This window comes from Strongylocentrotus purpuratus, unplaced genomic scaffold (assembly GCF_000002235.5).
Source record: "Strongylocentrotus purpuratus isolate Spur 01 unplaced genomic scaffold, Spur_5.0 spur5_scaffold_5, whole genome shotgun sequence".
NCBI lineage: Eukaryota > Metazoa > Echinodermata > Echinoidea > Camarodonta > Strongylocentrotidae > Strongylocentrotus > Strongylocentrotus purpuratus.
The window spans coordinates 15,215,551-15,237,176 of record NW_022145611.1 but is presented as its reverse complement, the minus strand read 5'-3'; the positions used below and the strand labels follow the sequence as shown (position 1 = coordinate 15,237,176).

At 36.8% G+C, this 21,626-nt stretch overlaps 3 protein-coding genes across 3 annotated transcripts in view; 1 reads left to right on the top strand and 2 right to left on the bottom strand.

Annotated features, from left to right (window-relative positions):
• Positions 1-2,478, bottom strand: part of LOC580015 (peroxisome assembly factor 2) — a 29,407-nt gene extending 26,929 nt beyond the window's left edge. Inside the window, exons 1-3 of the mRNA XM_030999101.1 lie at positions 2,100-2,478; positions 1,559-1,734; positions 477-660 (exon numbers count right to left, since the gene is read on the bottom strand). Coding sequence (XP_030854961.1) covers positions 477-660; positions 1,559-1,734; positions 2,100-2,357 — 618 coding nt within the window. The 5' untranslated portion in view covers positions 2,358-2,478. The remainder of the gene's footprint in view (positions 1-476; positions 661-1,558; positions 1,735-2,099) is intronic.
• On the bottom strand, positions 2,393-3,821 carry LOC115929516. The gene is made up of 2 exons (XM_030998625.1): positions 2,466-3,821; positions 2,393-2,413 (listed from the first exon to the last, which is right to left on the bottom strand). The coding sequence occupies exons 1-2, from the start codon at positions 3,732-3,734 to the stop codon at positions 2,393-2,395; spliced, it is 1,290 nt and encodes a 429-aa protein (XP_030854485.1). The 5' UTR covers positions 3,735-3,821.
• A 169-nt stretch (positions 3,822-3,990) lies between these two features.
• LOC587871 (leucine-rich repeat-containing protein 58) lies at positions 3,991-19,975 on the top strand. Its single transcript, XM_030999382.1, has 10 exons — positions 3,991-4,305; positions 8,930-9,274; positions 9,666-9,817; positions 11,178-11,309; positions 11,816-11,981; positions 12,616-12,865; positions 14,439-14,586; positions 15,674-15,795; positions 16,341-16,502; positions 16,893-19,975. Exons 2-10 carry the CDS (start codon positions 8,957-8,959, stop codon positions 17,087-17,089), a joined length of 1,647 nt encoding a protein of 548 aa, XP_030855242.1. The 5' UTR covers positions 3,991-4,305; positions 8,930-8,956; the 3' UTR covers positions 17,090-19,975.
• The last annotated feature ends 1,651 nt before the right edge of the window (positions 19,976-21,626 follow it).

Below are 21,626 nucleotides of genomic sequence, written 5' to 3'. Positions count from 1 at the left end.
ATACTGGCACCCCTCTTAAAAATATTAGGGGGATGATGACACACTTGTTTCGAACTCCATAAGTCAAATGAATATGGTTTATTCAACCCTTTGAATACTAGGGTTAGATTTCTTTGGATTTATTAAAAAGATAAGAAATCCCTGAAATTTCAAGAAAGCCTCTCATTTGTGAAAATTGAACTGTAAAAGCGTACTGTAACTACTTGTTATGTAAAGTACTGCTATAAAAAAGCTTGTCACTGTGAATGACTAATGGCAATGATTTATTTCCCAGACCTTTGGCAATGTTTTAGTTTGATAAAGCCAACTCATATCACCAAATGCTTTTTTGTCAAATCCCCCCCCCCTTAGCTTTGGAATGGTTTAAAGAAGCCAAATGCCTGTAAGTATTGATAATAGCATTTTGTCACCCTTGCCCCCCCCCCCCCCCCCCCCCCCCCCCCCCCCCCACAGGCTTCTTATAAACAAGCACCAACCTGATAGACTGTTGTATGCAGGACGTTGACTAGATATGATAAAGCTCCTTCCACTGGCGACACAATCTTGTTGACCAGGAAGTAGATGCTGGGCAGACGCTGACCTCCCCCTTCTCCAGCTTCCTGAGTGAATTCAGGAAACTCTCTGGTGCTCAGGCTTATCACATCCCCTGTGGAAAGAAGCCTGTGCAAAGTGTTGGGTTTCAAAGAGGGAGAAAAAAAGGTAAAAGAAGGTTATAAGCATAAAATTTAGAATGGTGAGAGCAGCATTTAGTAAAAATCACTGATTATTCTATGTCAGATACATGTAATTACGATGGTTCAAACATGCATACATATATTATATTCAATTGAGGTTAAATAAATCACCTTAGTCTAGAACATTAAACATTAAATACAAAATCTCTTCATGTACACGATTCACAAGACACTTGATCAGAGAAATCTACCATGCTGTGGAAGGGTGCTTCTTCCCTGGCAGAGATGGCTAAGGTTTAAAAAATAGATGTACCCTTCACTTGTAATACCTCAGTCACACTGCCAAGCCGACACCAGACCGACTCTAAACCGATAGACTCTCTGCCACTCGGGGTAATGTAATTGTTTGATTGGTCTGTTGTCCATCTGGTGTTATTCTCGTTGGTGTGACTGGGATTTACTAGGTGCATGCCTAAGTATTAGACTTTGGTACAGTTTTGAGCAAGTCATGAAGGCGCATTCTCTTTACACATGTATGTATGCCTCTTCCTTCAACCGGTCTGCTGAGAGCAAGCAGGGCAACGTTTCACGAAACTGTCATAACTACAAGTTCACTGATATCCCATTGAATTGCATGTATTAAATTTAATCAGTAATTCAATGGGGTGTTGATGAACTTGTACTTACATGTACAATGTATGACAGTTTCGTGAAAAGATGCCCAGGGTGCTTTACTCATATGCTAACTCCTGCACACCCCTAATCGGTTATACCGGAAGGAGAGACCCAAGGGTTACATTGATTCAGTTTGCCTTATGCCTCTCAGGCACACAATCTCAGCAGACAATCACATTAACCATGTTACTGTGTGGTCCTAGTCTCACCTAGTGACAGTTAAGTACTTCTTGATTGCATCGTCAAACTGGCTGGTCATTGGATAGTGTGGTGACTTGATGAGGGAGAGATGAACAGCAGTGGCAATGGGCGGCTTGCAGCTGGTTGTGATGCTCTGTGATGTAGTCAGAATACTTGAGTATTCTTCTAGTTCATCAGTGGCAAGCTAGACAAACATAAATGAAATCAGTGAATATTGTACATAGAAATTTGTAAAAGAAACTGGACAAGAAAGAAAATGTAATTTATTCTGACAAAATATTTGCAAATGGGAAAGTTGCTTGTAAATTAAAATGTACAAGAACAACAAAGAATCATTCACCAGGTGAACATTTCACCTACAAATTCTATATCACCTGAAAGTATTGATTAATAATCAAATAAGAACATATTAAACTACACTGAGCATCGGTGAATGCAGAATCCCTTGATAAAGTTAAAACCTTTTTAAGAACAATTTTGTCAGTTTTAAAAGTTCTCCTTCACTTCATTTCATCAAAACTTTTCAAGCAATATCCTTTAACAGACTACCTTTACAGAAACCATAGCATCTGGTTGTATGAGTTGAGAAGGATGATCCTGGATGTTAAACCAAAGCTGTGGGGATATTGCCACTGAATCGTCTTCCACAATGAATTCAACTTCATTAGAGTTGAAAGGAACATGGGCTCCATTTCTCTTGCTCCTCTTATCCCCATTTGAGTAGAGTTTGGGATTGACAACAAAGATTTGAGCAAGATGGGCTTGTTCTTGATGACCCTCTCGAGGTGGAAGGGGAGGTTGGTCCATTGTCTTCTCTTCTGTTTGGTCATCTCTCTCTGCATCTATGACAACATCCTGTGTATCTGTGGCTGTTTGATGAATGACTTGTGGTACAGGTGGCTTTGACGGCCTTACAGGCAAGTTCTTAGGGGTACACACACCTGTAGATGTTTGAATGAGATCCAGGTTACCAGGTCTTGGTCTAGGTAATGAGGTGACAGCAGCTTCTTCAATGACAGTGCTGTCTAAGTCTGCTACATAATTATCATCAATCCCTTCTTCAGTCTCAGAGGGATGTCCTGCTAATGATATTTTGACCCAGCTGCCGTTGTAAGCATGGAGTCTATCAAGCGTATCTTTGGTCACTCCAAGCTTATACACTAGTTCACATTGGTCACTGATGAATGAATTACAGGCAGATCTACTCCCTTTTCCAAATGCGTTCCTATGGGCGGAAGATGTCGGCATCAGTACTGGTCTTAAAGTCAGACTCGAGGGGTTCAGGTGGTCGCCGTTCATGTTGATGTCAAAGGTTGCTCCAGAAGAGAGAGACATATCATCAGCTGTGCCGGAATCAGAGTGTTGATTTTGTAGTTCATGGTGCTCCCAAAATTCAAGCAGACCCTGGGCAAAGTCTGACATGATGCGGGGTTCTGGTAGCTGAAAACAAGGCGATACTGTTCCATCATCAGAACCATCTCTTCTCTCATTTCTGTTTTGTCTTGAGCTCAGGCGTCTTTCATCGGGGAAGAACACACCACTTGACATATCTGTGATCACAATGGAAGTGTTGACTGAAATTATTCCTTGCGTTACGGGCTCGCATTCCAAAGCAATCAGATCCATGTAATTTGCTAAGCTGTACGTCTCGTCTCCACTAAATACCGGAATCACAGGTGCAAGAAATCTATCATTTGCCCGCACTAAGACCTTCTGTTGACACGCCGACACAAGGAGCCCTGTACTGAACAGCCTCTTCTTTGACCATTCATAGCATCTGCTCGTTCTTGCTCCAAATACAACTTTGGTGAGAGGAAATGCTTTAACAGGTCTGATGTAGACGTCTTCGTGGTCTAATATTTTGTAGTGTTTATGAAATGTTTCTGTTGCATAGACTGTAACAGTATCTGGACATTCTGACACTTGAGAAAGTGAGATGGACTTCCTCACCACTGCATCATCCAAAATCTGTAAACAAACAAAAAGTTCCCTGTCCTCTGCAGTTGAGCTCTCGTGTTCAGTTATCAGAGACACAATTGCATAATTGTCGAGTTTATCTCCAAGAAAACGACTAGAAGCGCTCTTAGATATGCCAAGATGGAGAGAGTTATGGTCGATAGAAAAGTTAAATCTTGAAAATTTGGCATGGGTCCGAGTCACAGGAAAACTCATGAAGGCCGCCATTGTCACAGTTCAAGAGAGATCCAGCCATGCACACATCGCAACATGTTTTTAAAACATCAAAGGTCACGCCTCCGTGAAAATTAAACCTGAAGTAACCGACAAAATATTTACACAGCCTCCTTCTTATATTGAACAAAGAGCTGTCCGTATGAATATCAATCAAATATTTTGCATTTTTTTCTTTTTAAAAGCTTTTTTGTAGTTCAAAAAATATTTTAAAAGAATATTTTAAATATTTAAAAGGTTTATAATCTCTTATAAGTTAAAAATTTATCATATTTTTTTTTACCAGTCATCATTAATATTTGCTATTCAAATTGGCTATTCACTCATTTTAATCTGTCCGCTCGTTGTTTAATGCTGATGCTCTGCGGCGACAGACCGCGGACGTCCGCCGCCCTAGCTCGGGCCAGATCCAGCGCCAGGCCTGCATGCATCCGCTATATTTATGCATGCTGATCATGATCTGAGAGCTACCACTGCACTGGAAACGCTCCACTACACTGGAAGCGCTGCAGCTGGAGACTGCGGACGCTGATGGAACTCCATTGAACTTAGCGCAAATGACAAGGTAAAGAATGTATTTTTATGTAATTTTATGCAGATGAAAAGTTAATTTTTAGGCTACTTTTCTTTATTACAATAGTTCTCTAAGACTTTAGACTAGAAAAAGTAGAAGTAGAATCTTTGCGGAATGAACTGAGACGAGAGGGAGATGAGATGAGCTGAGCGATCACACAGACAGCTTGCGCTTGTTGCCAATGGCTGTCAACATCCTAGAAAAGTCTATGCATTTGTCATGTTTGTCATGGTTGTTGTGAAAATGAAATCGTGATTGCATGATATGATCTGCATGATATGATCTGAGTGACTGAATTTGAGAACATGTTATTATTATTTATTATTTAGATCTACATGTAGATCTGTATCATTTTGTAATGTCTAATGATAACATTAACAATAACATTATCCATGTCATTCTTCATCATCATTATCAATATATTCTAGACTCTATACCATCATCATCATCATGCATTATCATTACCATCATCATCCTTATTATCAATATAATCTAGACTCTATACCCTCATCATCATCATGCATTATCATTACCATCATCATCCTTATTATCATTATCATCTACATATATTCCAACATCATCATTGTTATCATCATGCATTATCATCACCATCATTATGCATTATCATCACCATCATCATTATTATCATTATCATCTATACCATCATCATCATCGTTATCATCATGCATTATCATCACCATCATCATTATTATCATTATCATCATACCATCATCATCATTATCATCATGTATTATCATCACCATCATCATTATTATCATTATCATCTATACCATCATCATGCATTATCATCATGCATTATCATCACCATCATCATTATTATCATTATCATCTAGACCATCATCATCATTATCATCATGCATTAATTATCATCACCATCATCATCATTATCATTATCATCTATACCATCATCATCATTATCATCATGCATTATCATCACCATCATCATTATTATCATTATCATCTATACCAACATCATCATCGTTATCATCATGCATTATCATCACCATCATCATTATTATCATTATCATCTATACCATCATCATGCATTATCATCTATACCATCATCATGCATTATCATCACCATCATCATTATTATCATTATCATATACCATCATCATCATTATCATCATGCATTATCATCACCATCATCATTATCATTATCATCTACACCATCATCATCATCGTTATCATCATGCATTATCATCACCATCATCATATCATTATCATCTATACCATCATCATCATTATCATCATGCAGTATCATAACCATGCATCATCATTATCATTATTATCTATACCATCATCATTATCATCATAATCATCATCATCATCATCGTCATCATCATCACTAGTAGTATAATTATTGTTACGGTACTATCATTATTATCATTAATATATAGTCTACAATAGTGATAATGATAATAATAATAATGATAGTAATATAATCATAACAATACATACTACTTATAATAATGATGATGATGGTATACATTTTTTGTTATTGTTCTTTTTCCAGTATTTTCTATTTGTTTGGTAAATTGGTATTGGGTTCTTTGACTCTTGTGTTTGTTATTTTGTTATTACATGTATATCTGTGACCCGGTCTCCTGATCAGAAAGTATTATTTTCTTCTAGCAGAGGGCCTGGGTATTTTTAATGTAATTTGTTTTTTGATTTTCTTTCACTGGAATAAAGATGACTTACATGTACATGTACTGTACATGTTTGAAATTGTTTGTCTTCGATCCAAGATGAGTGTATTTTTTGAAATATATTTATATATTACACATTTACAAAGTAAGTTTCAGGTAGAAACTACTCTTATTTTTATTTTTAGTGTTATTTGGTTCAAGGGTGAGAAATTATACCCTGAAAGTTTAATACTCATCAGAAGGTTTATTTTTTTCAGTTGATAAACTAATTATACTTTAGCAATCTCAACACAACTGACAGTTCAGTCTTGTTCCTCAGTATTTTAATTGGAGATACATGTACGTGTATGTGCATAATGTTGACCGACATTGCATATTACCTGTAAATTTTACCATTATACAATATAATGTCGAAATGTAGCCAATTGCATTCCTCTAAGAGTAATGGATTTTAGAACGATAAAGTATAATATTAATTTTAATCATTTCATTAAAGTCTTCAATTCATTAAGATACTTGCTTTAATGCTTTTACAAATAATTTAGGATTTCTACTCACTTTCGGTGGCCAATTTTTTTCTTTAAGTAAATTGCCTATTAATGCAGGAATGATTACAACAGTATTTGTGTTGAGGTAAAGAGCATAAAACCATTACAATATGGCTATTTATAGTAGCTGGACCAAGGGAATGCCCCTGATTCTTTGGCTTGTTAATAAACAGATTATTACAATGAATGTACCTGTTCATTGTACGTGTACACCAAGAAATTCCCCCCTTCTCTTGCATGTTGCAATGTTCAGAACTAAATTGAATCACACAGCACATATATCAGAAGCTTCCAAATAAATTTGTTTGTTTTGGTGTAAGGTAGAATGTTTTGGTCCTCTTTTTAATAATAGGCTCTTATCTCTCCATGAGAATATATATAAAAGCTGTCAGTTTTACCAAATCAAATCAGAATTCCGTCAGCATAACTACCTGATGCTGTAGAGCTTCATCGGTGAATCAGTGATTTAGTGATTTATTGTTCATCATTTGAGTAAGTAGATTGTTTGAGTAAGTGCATTCATAAATTGATATTTATTGATCATATCAATTTTTTGACATCAGCTGTTTTGGACATCATCTTGGATATTGTTTTGGACATTTCTTAAATTGGATCATTCAGGATTTTATTTTTTTACAATTGGGACATCGACATTCTGTACAAACAGTGATGTGTTACTTCATTTATTTTTACTTGTGTTACTGAGAAAAGTACAACAACAAAAAGATTTATAATAAAAAGATTAAATTAAATTAAATAAAATAGGCAATTCAAATTTAGGCTGAAATCTGGATTGCAACAATACTTGCATTTAAATAATGCATCATTATAACATTGAAGGTAGCCTGTGTGAGACTGAGTGTACCATGCAGATATACATGTAGTTTCATGTTTGAACTGTCAAAAAAGCCTCTTTTTGTGCAATTTTCTGAGTTCCAGTTCATCAGGAAATCTGGGAAAGGGAGTAAAACTATTTGACACTTTGAATATACAAATGAAGTGCAAAAACTAAACCATTGCACAGCTGAACATGTATTCAAAGTTACTATACAGTAGTCGGTTCTAGGACAATAACCCCCTGGACAATCTCCCCCGGTCCATAACCAGTGGGACAATTACCCCCCCCCCCCCCCCCCCCCCCACCCTGGAAAACTACTCCCAAGGACAATTAACCCCAGAAAATTACCCCCATGGACAGTCACCACCCCCCCCCCCTCGCCCGAGAGTTATTTTCATACATTGTACATGATTTGTAGCCATACCCCTGTACATGTACAGTGTAAATGGTATTGTGTACATTGCTGACGTCCCTAGAAGAGATTGACCTGTCCAGTATGTATCCCCATGATGATAGAGTCAAAGGCAAAGGTGTAATTCAACCTACTGTAAACTTATCTGAAATCTAACCGGGTCTAAATATGGACCAGGTGACGTGGGCAGGTCCAGATCACCAAAGGATCAGAGATTTGTGGTGACCTGAAACAGAGAGGAAGGGGATCACACTCCCTCTAAATTTTAGCCCCAAGGGGATACCTGAGGACAACTTTAAAGGCTTCTGGGGATTTATACACACAAGTTGTGTATACTGTGTACATGTAGATGTGTATGCTGTTTATTTTTGTAGAGTTATTGCATGGTGGGTTCATTATTGTAAGATGTGCTTTTTTTTTAAAATGAAACCTTTATTGAATCGTTAATTACCGGTACTGACTTTGTAAAATGTGTAACATTTAGAGACTGTTCACCGTTCAGAAAAGATTTTCCAAGTGTTTGAAAAACAAAGAAACAAAGAACCATTTTTTACTTTTTCCAACTTAATCTTTGGCCAAAAGTTTGAGCATTTTAAAGTTATTTTTTTCATTTACTATATCTGGACAGGATTAATTAGTCATGTTACTTGAGGTGATTAAAAACAAGCAAACTTTTGTTGGCCTGCCAATGATGAATATTCTTGCTTATGGAGTTGTTGTGGTATTATAGTGGTTCATTCACTTGACTCTCAATTCAAGGATAGAGGGTTCACATTCCAGCCCTGTACTAATGTCCTTTGGTAAGACATTGTTATACATTTTCCACTCTCCGCCCAGGTGGTTAAATGGGTACCTTGCTGTTGCTCGGGTAATAATAATTGCCTGGCCCTCGGGAAAAACAACATTGATGCTGATGAGGGTTTGCTTAGTAAACAAGATGATGAGTAATATATCACAGTGAAACCTGCTTTAGTGACCACCTGTATAGAAAGACCAGCTGACTATGACGACCACATTTTAAAATTTATTTTGAACAGACCTCGCCATCGTGTTTACATGTGTATAAAGATCAATTTCTTTGTCTCCATTGGGTGGTTTTTATAGACAAGTTTCACTATATTATTATTTATTCCTTTCTTCCTAGGTATGAAATGCTAGTGAGTGTGCAGCCATGGAGCAATGTTGGCTTGACACCCTCCAGGGCCTCATTCCTTTGTCCGGACTGACTGACCTTCTCTCGGCCACTGATGACCTCCAGTCCTTTGCCTTGGCCATCTTCGTCGTGGGTCTACTCTCCTTCACGGTGGTCTGCCTGGTCTTTGGTCTGCTTCGCAATGGAGTGAGGGCGCCAGACAAGAGGGGAGGGGAGAAGCAGGGCGGGGCCAGGAGGAGGTGTGGTGGCCATGCTGCCAGGGGGGATGAAGCTGTGTATGGGCCCTTAGCTACGGGTGCTACCGTGGGACATACAAGTACCAAGCGCTGGATTACAGTAAGTATTACACCAACGCTTTTCTCAGATTTCAACCACAGTTCTATAAGCAGCTAAATATGTCTGTGTATAAACATACATGCATGCATGGCAAGTATGGAGAGGCCAACTATATGTTTAACAATGCACTTATATTGTACCACGTTTTAGTTTCCCTATTCATTGGCACTGGCATGCTCATGCAGATCCTACAATTACCTAGATGCATTGCACCAAATGTCATAGGTTACATTTTATTTTATTTGCAAAGAGATTATAATAGTTTACTCAACCTTTTCAGCTGTGGAACTTAATTCTGCAATGTAATCATGCCACACCCTATTGCAGAAAGATGTAATCACAATCCATTTCCAACTGTTATGAATCATCCATCATACCTTTGTACTTGCAGCACCGCAAACATGAGCGCTCTTTATCCAACATGAGGAGGGACAGTCCACGTTCTGGTGGTGAGGTCATCATTTCTTGTAGGGAAATCCCCCGGTTGCAACCCTCCCTTTCCTGCAGGAGCTGCGGTCTCTTGCAAGCCAAGAGGAAGTGCAGGTGAGTGAGTCACTACCAGGGGCAAGGAGAGAGAGAGAGAGGGAGAGATAAAGGGGTATTGTACTGATCAAGTGTTCTTGACTTTCTTTTGGCCCTCAGTCATTCAGTGTTTCAGGAAAGGTGACAAAGTCAAGACTATTAAAGCAATTTGGCATACCCTTCCTAGTTCCCTCGTACTGTATGCATTTTGAAATTATATTTAGTGATATATTTTCCAGCTTGTTGATGTTGTCTGTTTCATCTTACTTTGTAGCTTCCAGCAAGCTCAAAGGTTTTAAAAAACATCATAAATTATGGATCAGTTTTTGTAACCAAAGAACCAAACAACCATTTTGAGTATGTTTTACTTGATATTTTTTGACAGTCAGTATCTGTGGTGTGGGCCTCTTGTTAATCATCTGGGATGAGAAGTATAAAGGAGTGGGGAGAGATAAAGGGCAAGGAAACAAGAAAGGCCTCAGGTAGAGCAAAACAGGGAAGGAAAGGGATATAAATATTGTCAAAATTTGTATAAAATGGATGGATTGGACTTAAAGGAAATATGAAATGATATGGCTGGGATGTAAAAAAGAGGAAGCGATCATCGTTAGGAAGTGACTGGTAGCGAGAGAGAAAAGAATGTAAAATGAATAAGAGTGGGGTTGACCTTCTACAGGTTTCATACAAATACATGTATGGTATGCATTTAAAATACAAAACATTCAGGACAAATATAATGGAGAAGAGTGAAAACATTCAGTTAAACAGGAATAGAAAGTATGAAATTGATAATCACAGTCACATGGAAAAGCAAGAAACAAGAGTTCTGAATTACACATGTTTCCTGTAGATAAGGTCATGCTGGCTATGATTACATGTTGTCTGGAGCCACATACATGTACATGCATGAACATTCATAGAATGATCTAAGTATAGAGGTAACTGCTTTATACTTCTCATTACATTGGACATGGCTCTGCAGCGTTTGGTGTATAAGTAAGAGATTTCATTTTACATTTTTATCAGAGATTTCAAATCTATCTCCTCTCTCTGTTCCTTCACTCTTTACCCCTTTCTCTCTCTCTCTCATGTTACCTCTCTCCCCTTTCTTCTCCTCACTCTAACCCATTTCTGCATCCTTGCCCTGTGTGTCTCTCTCTCTATCTCTTCCTCCCTCCCCCTCTCTCTCTCTCTTCTATAGTTATTTTCCATTCTCGCTCATCTTTGTCGTGTTACACCTATGTCTTGTATCTCTTTATCCAGTATATTTTCCTCACAAAACTTTTCTGTGCAAAAGTCACAACATACGCTGCTCTCATTCATACACCATTTCCTTGCATAACATTTTGTCTCTCAATCACTCACTCTCTTGATTGTGCAGCTACAAGCAGTGTGGGGCGTGCTGCCGTGCTAACAAGCTGTCCATCTGTTCAGCCCATGGGACAGGGGATGCTGCAGCCTTGGGTATGGTGGAGACTGCATGCGAGGAGAAACAGGTGGAAGTAGACATAAGGTCAGTACCGCTACAACTCCTCTCCTATCCTAGTCAAACAAAGAATAGAAGAAGAAAAAAAGAGTTTGGTCCATTTTGTCATTAGGTAGGAATGTGTTGTTTCAAGATCTTGTAGGAAAGCATCATTTATTCAGTCCAGAAAATTTCAAGAAAAAGTGGCATATATTGTGAAGTATCATCAACATGCTCACTTGTTTTTTGTTTTTGTTTGAATAACTCTTTGTTAGGGTGAAGTAGGTTACAATACTTGTAAAGGATAAACAAGCATTGATAAACAGTGTAATGTTTACCTTAATAGTGTACAAGCATAGTCCCAGCATATATTACACACTCTGTAGCACAGAAAATAAGATTATGACTATATCGGTTCATATCTCCATTTTTTAAAATCTTAGGTTTTTTTATTTTTTAAATTGTTGCCAGCCATATTGATAAAGCAGAAACTTAAACAGGTTGATTGCATCTTTATTAATAACTACCCATCTTTTTGTCCTTGTAAACTGCAGTTACATGAATCTGAAATGCTGCCCTCAGCTGATCGGTTATGTGGGTCGCCAGCTGACTGTTCTAAATCTGTCCAACAATCGGCTTGTCTCACTGCCAGAGGAAATAGGCCTGCTGGGCGGATTAGAGCAACTCTTCCTACAGTACAACTGCCTTGAGAAACTGCCAGTTAGTAGGCCTACTTATATCAGAATGCTTTTGTATGCTATGTAATGTGTTTGCATCCTTCTCAATTTAAGGAATTTGTGGCAAGACACCATACCCACATTAATGGAAAATATAGTTACTTTTGTTTATATTAACAATATCAATATTTCTTAATGCTGACTTCTGTCTCTATGTGTTAATTATTGCCCAATTTTGAAGAAAAAAAACGAAAGAATAATTGATCACAAAACACATACAGTTGAACCTTAAATTTCCCTAAGACTTCATTGATTTCCTGTCTTGTATATTATATGGAACCTTTTTATGCATGTAGAGTATATCAGAACTCTCTAGTATTGATTGGAATCGAGACATATCCCAACTGGGTTTAGAACTATTTTTTTCAAATAAAGGATGGATGGAGGGATGGTGTATTCTGTGATATGTTTCCACTACAGTGGGACCATGAACATTACCTTGTTATATCAGGAATTTTGTTTTAGTCACAGCTTTTTATAATGAGTTTTCAATGAATCCACACATTTGGATGCTCCTTTTTACCAGGTAATAATACAGGTGACTGCATTATTCATGTGCATAGCTATCGCAGTACCTATTTAGTTGAATTTTTTCTCCCTTTTATTTCTTTTGTCAGAAATGCATAGGTAACTTCAGTCACCTCCAGGAGCTAGATTGCAAGAACAACCACCTCCAGTCTCTGCCATCCACCCTGGGTAGACTGTCCATCCTCGTCATTCTCAATGTGACCAACAACCTACTGACCGAACTGACCGGTAGCATCGGTCAGTTGACACACCTAGAAGAGCTATGTGCCCATTCCAACCAGCTGACCTCATTACCGGACGAGATGTGCAACCTGGTCAATCTGACCGCTCTCTATGTCGGTGAGTGCCAGAACTGTGTTGATTTCAAGAAATGTCTCACCCCTCCCCTTTTTAAGTCTGATCTTGATAGAACTCTGATATTTCTGTCAAGTTTACCATCATGAAATATTCTCTATTTTCTGTCTGATCCTCCATGTTCTTGCATAAAGGGAGAATAGCCTACATTAAGTTTAAGCAAGAAGGGGAATTTCACTCTTTTTAAATAGGATCATTGCCTTTCTTCTTTTTGTCAACAGAGGGGCACTGTATTGTGTTACTGAATTGGATTATTTTTAATGAAAAGCATGCCTTTCTTGTATTCGAAAGTGGGCTCATGAATTGAGAAAGTTTTATCACAGAACAAAGTTGGATTAGCATGAAGCATTCAAAAGGCATCGTGATTTAAATATTGTATCAAAAATGTCATTTTTGTCTCGCCTGCATAGCAAAAATCGAGACATAGGCGCCGCTTTTCCGGTGACGGCGAACGGCGGCGGCGTCAACATCAAAAACTTAACCTAAGGTTAAGTTTTTGAATTTTTGATATAATTTTTAAAGTATAAGTTCTTAGTCAATGAAACTTTGATTATAGAGTAATCAAGTATCCCCAATCTTGTGAGTAAAATTTCAGATCACAAAGTCAAGGTCAAAGGTCATTTCAGGTCAACAGACTTGGACTATGTTGTAGCATCATCATCGAAAACTTAACCTAAGGTTAAGTTTTTGAATTTTTGATATAATTTTGAGAGTATAAGTTCTTAGTCAATGGAAATTGGGCTATAGGGTTATCAAGTCTCCCCAATCATGTGAGTATAATTTCAGGTCACTAAGTTGAGGTCAAAGGTCATTTAAGGTCAACAAACTTAGACTTTGTTGTGGCATCAACATCAAGATTTTCAAAATGCTTCTTCTTCGTTATTTTTCAACCGATTTTGATTCTGATTGTTTCATATGATAGGGCTAGGAAGGCGATTTAAAATTTCTACACAGAATCATGAAATTCATTATCTATGCTAATTTATGCAAATTTATTCGAAATCACAAAAAAGGCTTCTTCTCCTTCATTTCTTGACCAATTTTGATTTGGTTTGCTTTATATCGTAGAGCTAACTTTGGTACACTAAACTTCTACACAGAATTTTGAAATTGTTCTCCATAAATTAATTATGGTAATTTATGCAAATTTATTCCAAAAATAACAAAAATTGCTTCTTTTCCCTCATTTCTTGACTGATTTTGATTTGGTTTGCCTTATCTGGTAGAGCTAAATTTGGAACACTAAACTTCTACACAGAATTGTGAGATTTTGCTCCATTGATTATTTATGGTACTTTATGCAAAAGAAATGAAATTATGTCCCTTCCAGTCATCAAATTTTTATTTTTTGACCAGTTCAAAAGTGTACCACATAAAATTTACGATATTTGTTGTTGTGAGATGCGGATGAGCGCTACGTCATTGACGTTCTGGTTTATCATATTGAATTGCGTTATGCAGGCGAGACCGCCGAGAGCGTTTTCCTTGTCTGTATATGTGCACGAAACATTGTGGTACTATTGAGGTTGATCACATACACATGCCTTTCTCTGTTTAGGAGAGAATCATCTGCGGAGTTTGCCCTCTGCCTTTGGTAGGCTGGTGCGTCTGACTGAATTAGATCTGTCATCCTGTGAACTGACCCACCTCCCAGCATCTCTATCAAGATGTACTTCACTCAACAAAGTCTGGCTCTCAAACAACAGGTATGTTGGTACAATCTACTGGATCAGAACAATGAATAGAACTCGGACCAGTTTCACAAAGCCTTTCTTTCAATGACAAAATGACAAAAATCAGTGACAAATCTGCTGATATCCAATCAGAAGCAAGGATTTCACTAGCATATAACAGAAACTGTCATTTGTCACTAATGACAAGTTTTGTGAAATGGGGCCCAGGTGTGTGATTGAGATCCTAATCAAGAAAAGCTGTTGATTTTCTCTGACTTGATTTCTTCTCAATCTTATATCTGAAGTCAGACTGAAGTCAATTTCCTGACTCGTCAAAACACTGTCTGTGTTCTTATCAATCACCAAATTTAAGTCTCACGTCAAGATCAGTCAAATAGAGGTGGATCGTTATTGTGTTTTATTGAGACCCTAGTCGGGAAAAGTGAAGCTGTTGAGTTTCTCTTACTCAAGTCATCTCAATCTCACGTCTCAAGCCTTGACTGGAGTCAATATCTTGCCTCATCAAAACACTGCCCTTGACGTAATCAACTCTAAATTTGAGTCTCAAGTCTGTTTCAGTCAAATAGGGGTTGAGTTCCAAGTTAAGACTCTCTCAGCTCTCTCTCACTGGAGTCTAACTCAACAAAGGCACATATTACTGCCCTTTGTTCTTGTCATAAAATACAAGGTCCAGTATCTTCAACTTCTTCCTTGATATTAAGGACATTCTCAAATAAGTAGTTACCTACTTTTTTTTATTGACACCGAAATGCAATAGAAAAAAAGTCAGTGCTCAACTTTACCTAATGGCCTAATGTAACTTTACTTTCCTGTTATTCTTTTTGACAACCAATGCACACATGCAGTTAGTATGTTTTCAGGTCCATTTTTGTAAGCTGACATCCTCTTATGGTAGGATTTAGGGAGATACTTTTTGATTTGTTCTTATTATACCCCAAATACATCCTTGAACATCTTGTAGATTACGACCAAATTAGCTTCCACTTCTAAAACCTCATTGTATATCTGTAAAACGCTTAGAGACAATGTAATAAGCGCTATATAAGTAGAATATTATTATTACTATTATTATTGTGGATGTCCCATATTTTTCCACTAGATTGACATCCTTACCAGATCAGATAGGACGTCTTCATCGTTTGAAGGAGCTACATGTTAGAAACAACCCTCTCAAGTACTTCCCTGCCTCCCTCTCCTACCTCCAACTCTACACATTCAGTGGTAAGACACTTCTTTAAAAGGCTTGTTCAGATACATGTATGAGGTGGTAAACTGTTGGGTATACACTGAGCTTTGTGTTATAAAATACAGAGATGTGAAGTATATTACACTTACGCCATTATTAAAAAAAATGCCATGGTTTACCCTGTTATATCTGATCGAGGATTAAATAGTCAAAACTTATTGAAATGGGAATTATTCATCCTTCACACATAATATTTTGGATTGACATTAGGTAATCCCTATAAATAAAAATGAAAGTTATGAATTTTTGAAGGTTATTAAATCCCCTAAGAGGTAATTATTTTCAAATGGTATGTAAGGCACCATTTGTACATTACTATGGTGTTTCAATTGCAATTAGCTTATCTGTTAAAGTGGCAATCACAGCTAGGCAGTCTTTATGGCAGACTTTTTCTAATAATGGTGCAGACAAATTTTCAACAAACATTTGCAACATAACATCCATTTATCGGGTGAAATTTAGAAATTTAGAGGGGTGAATTTGTGTCTTGATATCTGCTGCATTTTTCATTTTGAAACAGTTAATCAGGACAAGCTCTTAGATGAGTGGGACCAGGAGGTAACATCCAAGCTGACATTCCGTCCTGAGACCAGTGTACCACCCCTACAGGAGCTAGCAGCACGGTGCATCTCAAGCAGTGGGGTCAACTGGAACAAGGGGGATCTACCTGCAAAGTTATCAGGTAGGCTAGAAAACAAGAAATCCTTTATCATTTCTTTATTATATCATCCAAGGCTGCTCCTCACTTTGATCAAGAGGACTCTACTCTCTTGTTTATAAAACGTGTGAAATTTAGAAAAAGGGATGATTTATTACTGTATACCAGCAGAAGCTCAAAATGATTAAGTAACTTTGAACATGCATGCAGGGATATTGTGTGATGTGTTTTTGTATCCAGGTAATATGGTTTGTAGTAACTGTATATTAAATGCAAAGAAGCATATAGAGAGGGATGGGAAGAATGTACCACACACTGTATGGCAATTGACATTTCTTATGTTACATCAATGAAACTTACAAAACTGGTAGCCAAACATCGTCTAACTTTTGCCTATCTTGTAATTTATAACAGAAATGTTGCAGAACGTGCGGCAGTGCTCGTGCTGTGAAGGACCCTTCTTCACGTACTACAGCTCAGAGCTGGTGTTTGCAAACATTGGCATCTTTCATCGTGTACCCCTCTACCAGCAGATCTGCTCCCCGTACTACAACATCCGCTGTCAGCCGGTGACATGGAATGTCCCCCACCCCCACCAAGTCAATGACTGATGATGTTGATGATGATGATGATGATGATGATTGTGCAGACATCAAACCATCCGATGCAGCAATCGTTGTGATTGAGTGTTGAAAGGGAATCATGGGTAGTAGGAAGGGGCTTGATTATTTGTCTTTGGTAAAGATGGGAGTGATGAGGGTGGGGTGAGTATGGGACTGATGTAGGCTGAGGGGAACCTTGGTTGTTGATTAGGAAGGATGATGATGATGTTGACATGGATTATTAGTATTGTTGATGTGAATAACATCAGAGATGGAGGGTTTATGTAAGACCATCACAAACAATGACTGTGTTTGATATACGGGATGGTGAAATTGCGTCAATGACAACAAGGATAGTCGCAGGGGTGCTGAAGATGGATGCCACAGTGTTGCTAGCAGCAATGATTGAAAGCTCAAAAGATTGAAGGATGCAGGTAGACACTCAATATGAGGCTACATGTGTGTACAAGAAGTACATATATGTGTGCCAATTGAAGATGTTCTTGAGGCATTTGTTTGAGGGTTGAAGATTAATGAATGGTTCATGATCTTAAACATTAAAAATGCCATCTTATGAGAAGAAAGTTATTTATTTGTATCGTAGTCTTTTTGTGTGTTTTGTATTGAATTATACCTTTCCAACAAAATCTACTCATTTTGTGCAATTCCAACTCTGTGTTAAAATTCAAATAGTATCTGCGTTAACTTTAATTTTACCAACTTCACTGTCTTTTATCTTCATTTGATATTCATGGTAATGAAGTATTTTATTTCCAGCTTAGTTGATGGCGATGATGGCAAACCCCTAATGTCAGCATGCAGTATTTAATATCTTTAGTAGCTAAGTCAGGTGGCTGTGTTGTGAGTATTTATATCTTTGAATGCCACTTCTTATTGGTGTTGACTGAAATGTTTGCCTTCATTTTGCTCTTGTGGCAGATGTTCTGAATGTGTTGCTTACTTATCTTATCTTTGTTTGTTTTTTCTGGTTTGTACAAGCAAAGTAACTATACACACATCTGTGAATACAATGATAATTTCAAAGATTTGTCAATTTTATTTGTATTATGTTGTCATGATTACCCACTTATAAACTATAGAGTCTTCTTTGATTTAATTTGGAATGACTGGGTGTATGTCTTCTGACGGCTGTAGATTTGACCTTATTATCATGGACTTCATTAATAGTTGTCTGGTAAAATATATATCAGGTGAAAATGAGCTGGCCCTGCTTTTGCAAACATATACATGTATTGTGGATAGGCTGTGTTACTTTTGGTTAATACTACTCACAAAAATATCTATGTTCCTGGCATAAGAAAAATCTTTTTTATGCACATACATGTATTATCTGTAATTTCCTGTGCAACATCCAAGATAACTTTAGATGTTCTGTAGATTTATGAGGTAGATTTCGTACATAGGTGTACAAGTTTATTTTAATTTGTGTTGTGAAAAAGAAAACAAAGTTAATGCTACTTTCAATGTGTTACACAAAATGTACTATTCTACGGAAAGATTGATCATGGTATAAAATGTGCAATTATGATGAAACTTCTTTATTTTTAAACAAAGACTCTTTGTGTGTCTGAACATGTATTTTGGTATTACTGTATCGAATGGTTTTATGTTTATTTAAAATTAGTGTTCATGGAATTTCATCTTATTTCTTCTTGTGTTGTACTTTAAGAATGTGATTTTTGATACTTTGATACATACAAAAATCAAATTATAAAAATTGTCTGTCTGTCATTGCCAAAATAACAATTGTATGAATATTTATTATGCTAATCTGAAATATGTTTACATCGCAAGGTATCATTCAACGAATAAAAGATGATTATATTCAGGGTTGGATTGCTATAGCTTCTTTTACATGATAATGAAGTTATCAAATGTGTTTCTACATTTGATCATATATTTTGAAATGTTTTCCATTATATATCACTTTGAATTTTTAGTTTTCTTAATTCTTATCTCGCTAAATAGTTTTTATGGGGAGGGTATATTTATTTCCTTTTGTTTTCTGTGGCAATTTGATATGTAAATCAAACTGTCTACTTACGTCCATCAATTCTATCATGCTTTGTGTATGCTCCGAAGTGGAAGATGATCTTGAATGTCTTGATATGAAATATCAGTTTTCATAAACTGAACTTATATATTTCTTTTGTATGTGTTCTGCTCACTTAAATTTATGTAATGGTGCAAGTTTTAATTTTTGTTTAACCCTACAAGAGACTGGTCTCGCATGTTTCATGGGAAATGTTATGCTCATTTTATGTTAAAATCCTATTGTCACTGTTTTTATGTAAACTTTTGGAATATTTTTAGGCAAAACTTGAATCTTAGAACGTGTTACTATTAATCAAAGAAGTAACCCCCAACCCCAACAGCAATGTTCTTTTTTATGAAGCTGTATTTCATGTAACTGGGAGTAACTTCAATCGTCTAATGAGAATACTTTTGTCTTGGACTTAATCAGTATTACCTAGTCACGCCTCCAGGCAAACTCCAATTGAATAATAATCATGAAAACATTGGACTTTAGGTTTAAGGTATTTCCCCCTTTTTTTTCTAGCCTGTTTAGTGTTTGATGTCCGTCTTTTTTATGTAAACTCGGGTTTGACAACTCAATACATGTAGTGAACATGGTGAAGTATTTTGTGTACTGGTAAACCTCTGGCATATATACTTATCCTTGCTGATAATGTTGGCTCGCTGTCATAAGGTGCAAAAGTAATGACATTGTTGAAGATTACTTTGATCATTGTTTAAGCTCCAAAATGGCTCATGTGATTATTGCATTTATTTATTGAAAAAGATGTTATTCAACTGGTGCAATATTTGTAATCACTCTATTTGTGTACTTAATAAAAGATTTTTAACGTGAAATTATCAGTATTTTTGTTTGTTTTCTTTTGTTAGAAATACTGTTATTGTGACTTTCATAATCTGTGTAATTACGTAGTATGGGCCGTATCTTAAATCTTGCTATATTAGATAATCAACACATAACATGTCATGTGCGTCCAAGATGAGATTCCCCCCCCCCCCCTCCTTGCTCCTCGAGGAGTATGTAGCTCGCTGAGTTTCCCTCTCTCTCTCTTTCTTGTACTCGAAATTATTAGAGAATGAGGTATGTAAGAGTTCTGACGTTAAATATGGAAGAGGATGCTGATGGTGAAGAATTGTGTGACGCTTTTCTATTTTATTTTTTGATCCAGAATGCTCTAAATTACCAATTTTACAAGATGATTATGATGGTGGTGAAACAAGGTGATGCTGGTAATGATGGATGTGATGATAGTAATAATGACAATGACAAATATATTCAGAATAGATGAACAGGCCGATGTAGAGCATCGTTTTTCGATGTAGTATGATCAATATAGTTTTACTTTATACTGACGTGATAAATGAACATTATTTTGTTTGATAAAAGTAGTAGGGCGAAAAGAAAAGAGGGAGACGTGACCATGTTTGAAAATCAACCAAAGATTTATTATCAAAGGTTTAACTTGTAGGCCTACTTTTACCAATATCTTTCCGAAGTGAATAAAAGAAAGAAACACTACTCATTCCAAGAAACTGCGCAAGTGAAGGACGTTTTACTGTCATCGTGTTTTTTCTTCTTCTTTTCAGATATAGTGTATCTCTTACTTTCAAACAATAAAATAACTGGAACGAGTAGGTGGGGAATTTCTCTACATTTCATTCAATGATGCACATATATTGTCATTCTCATTGGGGACAAGTGTTTATTCAAGGCTGTACCAGAGTACCCTTCGGCAAGATCGCTCCTTTTTATCTTGACAAAGAAAGATTATAATTGTCATTCCTTGATATTGAAACCTCGCCAAAAGAAAGAGGTTTTTTGGTTTTGTTTTGTTTTGTTTTTATTCCAGCGACTTCTAGAAAGCAAATGCCCCGGAGGCGTCTTGGCTCTGTCGTATTCTATTTCATCCTGAGGATTATCCATTGTGCCATATGATTTAATGTCAAACTCGAGATGCGTCTCAGAGATGAAACCAAAATAGTTAAATCCGAGTAGTTTGCATTTTAATGGTGCATTAGGATCAGAAAATGGATGAGTGGTACGCATCAGGCATTAGAGTGAATATTCATCATTATGGATGGTCCTAAAAGGTATTTTCCCGTGGTATTTTCTTTATACTTTTCGTTGGAGAAGGCTTACGATGCAGCGTAACTTAGAGATTATCATTGATTACTCCCCGTCTTTCTCAAAACGTACAGTTAATACGGTGTTAAATAGTTCATTTGTATTCATGTTCTTTGGTTGTTGCTATTCATTGTTCTCTACAAAAAAATATTTCTAAGCTCCTCGTTAATTTTGATTTCCGCCCCCCCCCCTTTTCGAAATTCAAATCATGCGTGTACATTATTTCAATACTCTTACGTTATCAAAGTTGCATTACATTGAGATTTATTGAAGTGCATGATTTTCTGTTGTATTTTTCTCGGTGTTTAATGAATTTTTAAAGTACTAGGTTATTCACTACAAAATTATTTTCCAAACCACTCC

What these genes read in the sequence shown, in the direction of transcription:
- LOC587871 (XM_030999382.1), top strand. Translation starts at nt 8,957, where the DNA reads ATGGAGCAATGTTGGCTTGACACCCTCCAGGGCCTCATTCCTTTGTCC. An exon ending in GTACCAAGCGCTGGATTACA is followed by an intron (nt 9,275 to 9,665) that starts GTAAGTATTACA and finishes TTGTACTTGCAG; the next exon opens with CACCGCAAACATGAGCGCTC. An exon ending in TCTGACCGCTCTCTATGTCG is followed by an intron (nt 12,866 to 14,438) that starts GTGAGTGCCAGA and finishes TTCTCTGTTTAG; the next exon opens with GAGAGAATCATCTGCGGAGT.
- LOC115929516 (XM_030998625.1), bottom strand. Translation starts at nt 3,734, where the DNA reads ATGGCGGCCTTCATGAGTTTTCCTGTGACTCGGACCCATGCCAAATTT. An exon ending in GTACCCCTAAGAACTTGCCT is followed by an intron (nt 2,414 to 2,465) that starts GTAAGGCCGTCA and finishes AAACAGCCACAG; the next exon opens with ATACACAGGATGTTGTCATA.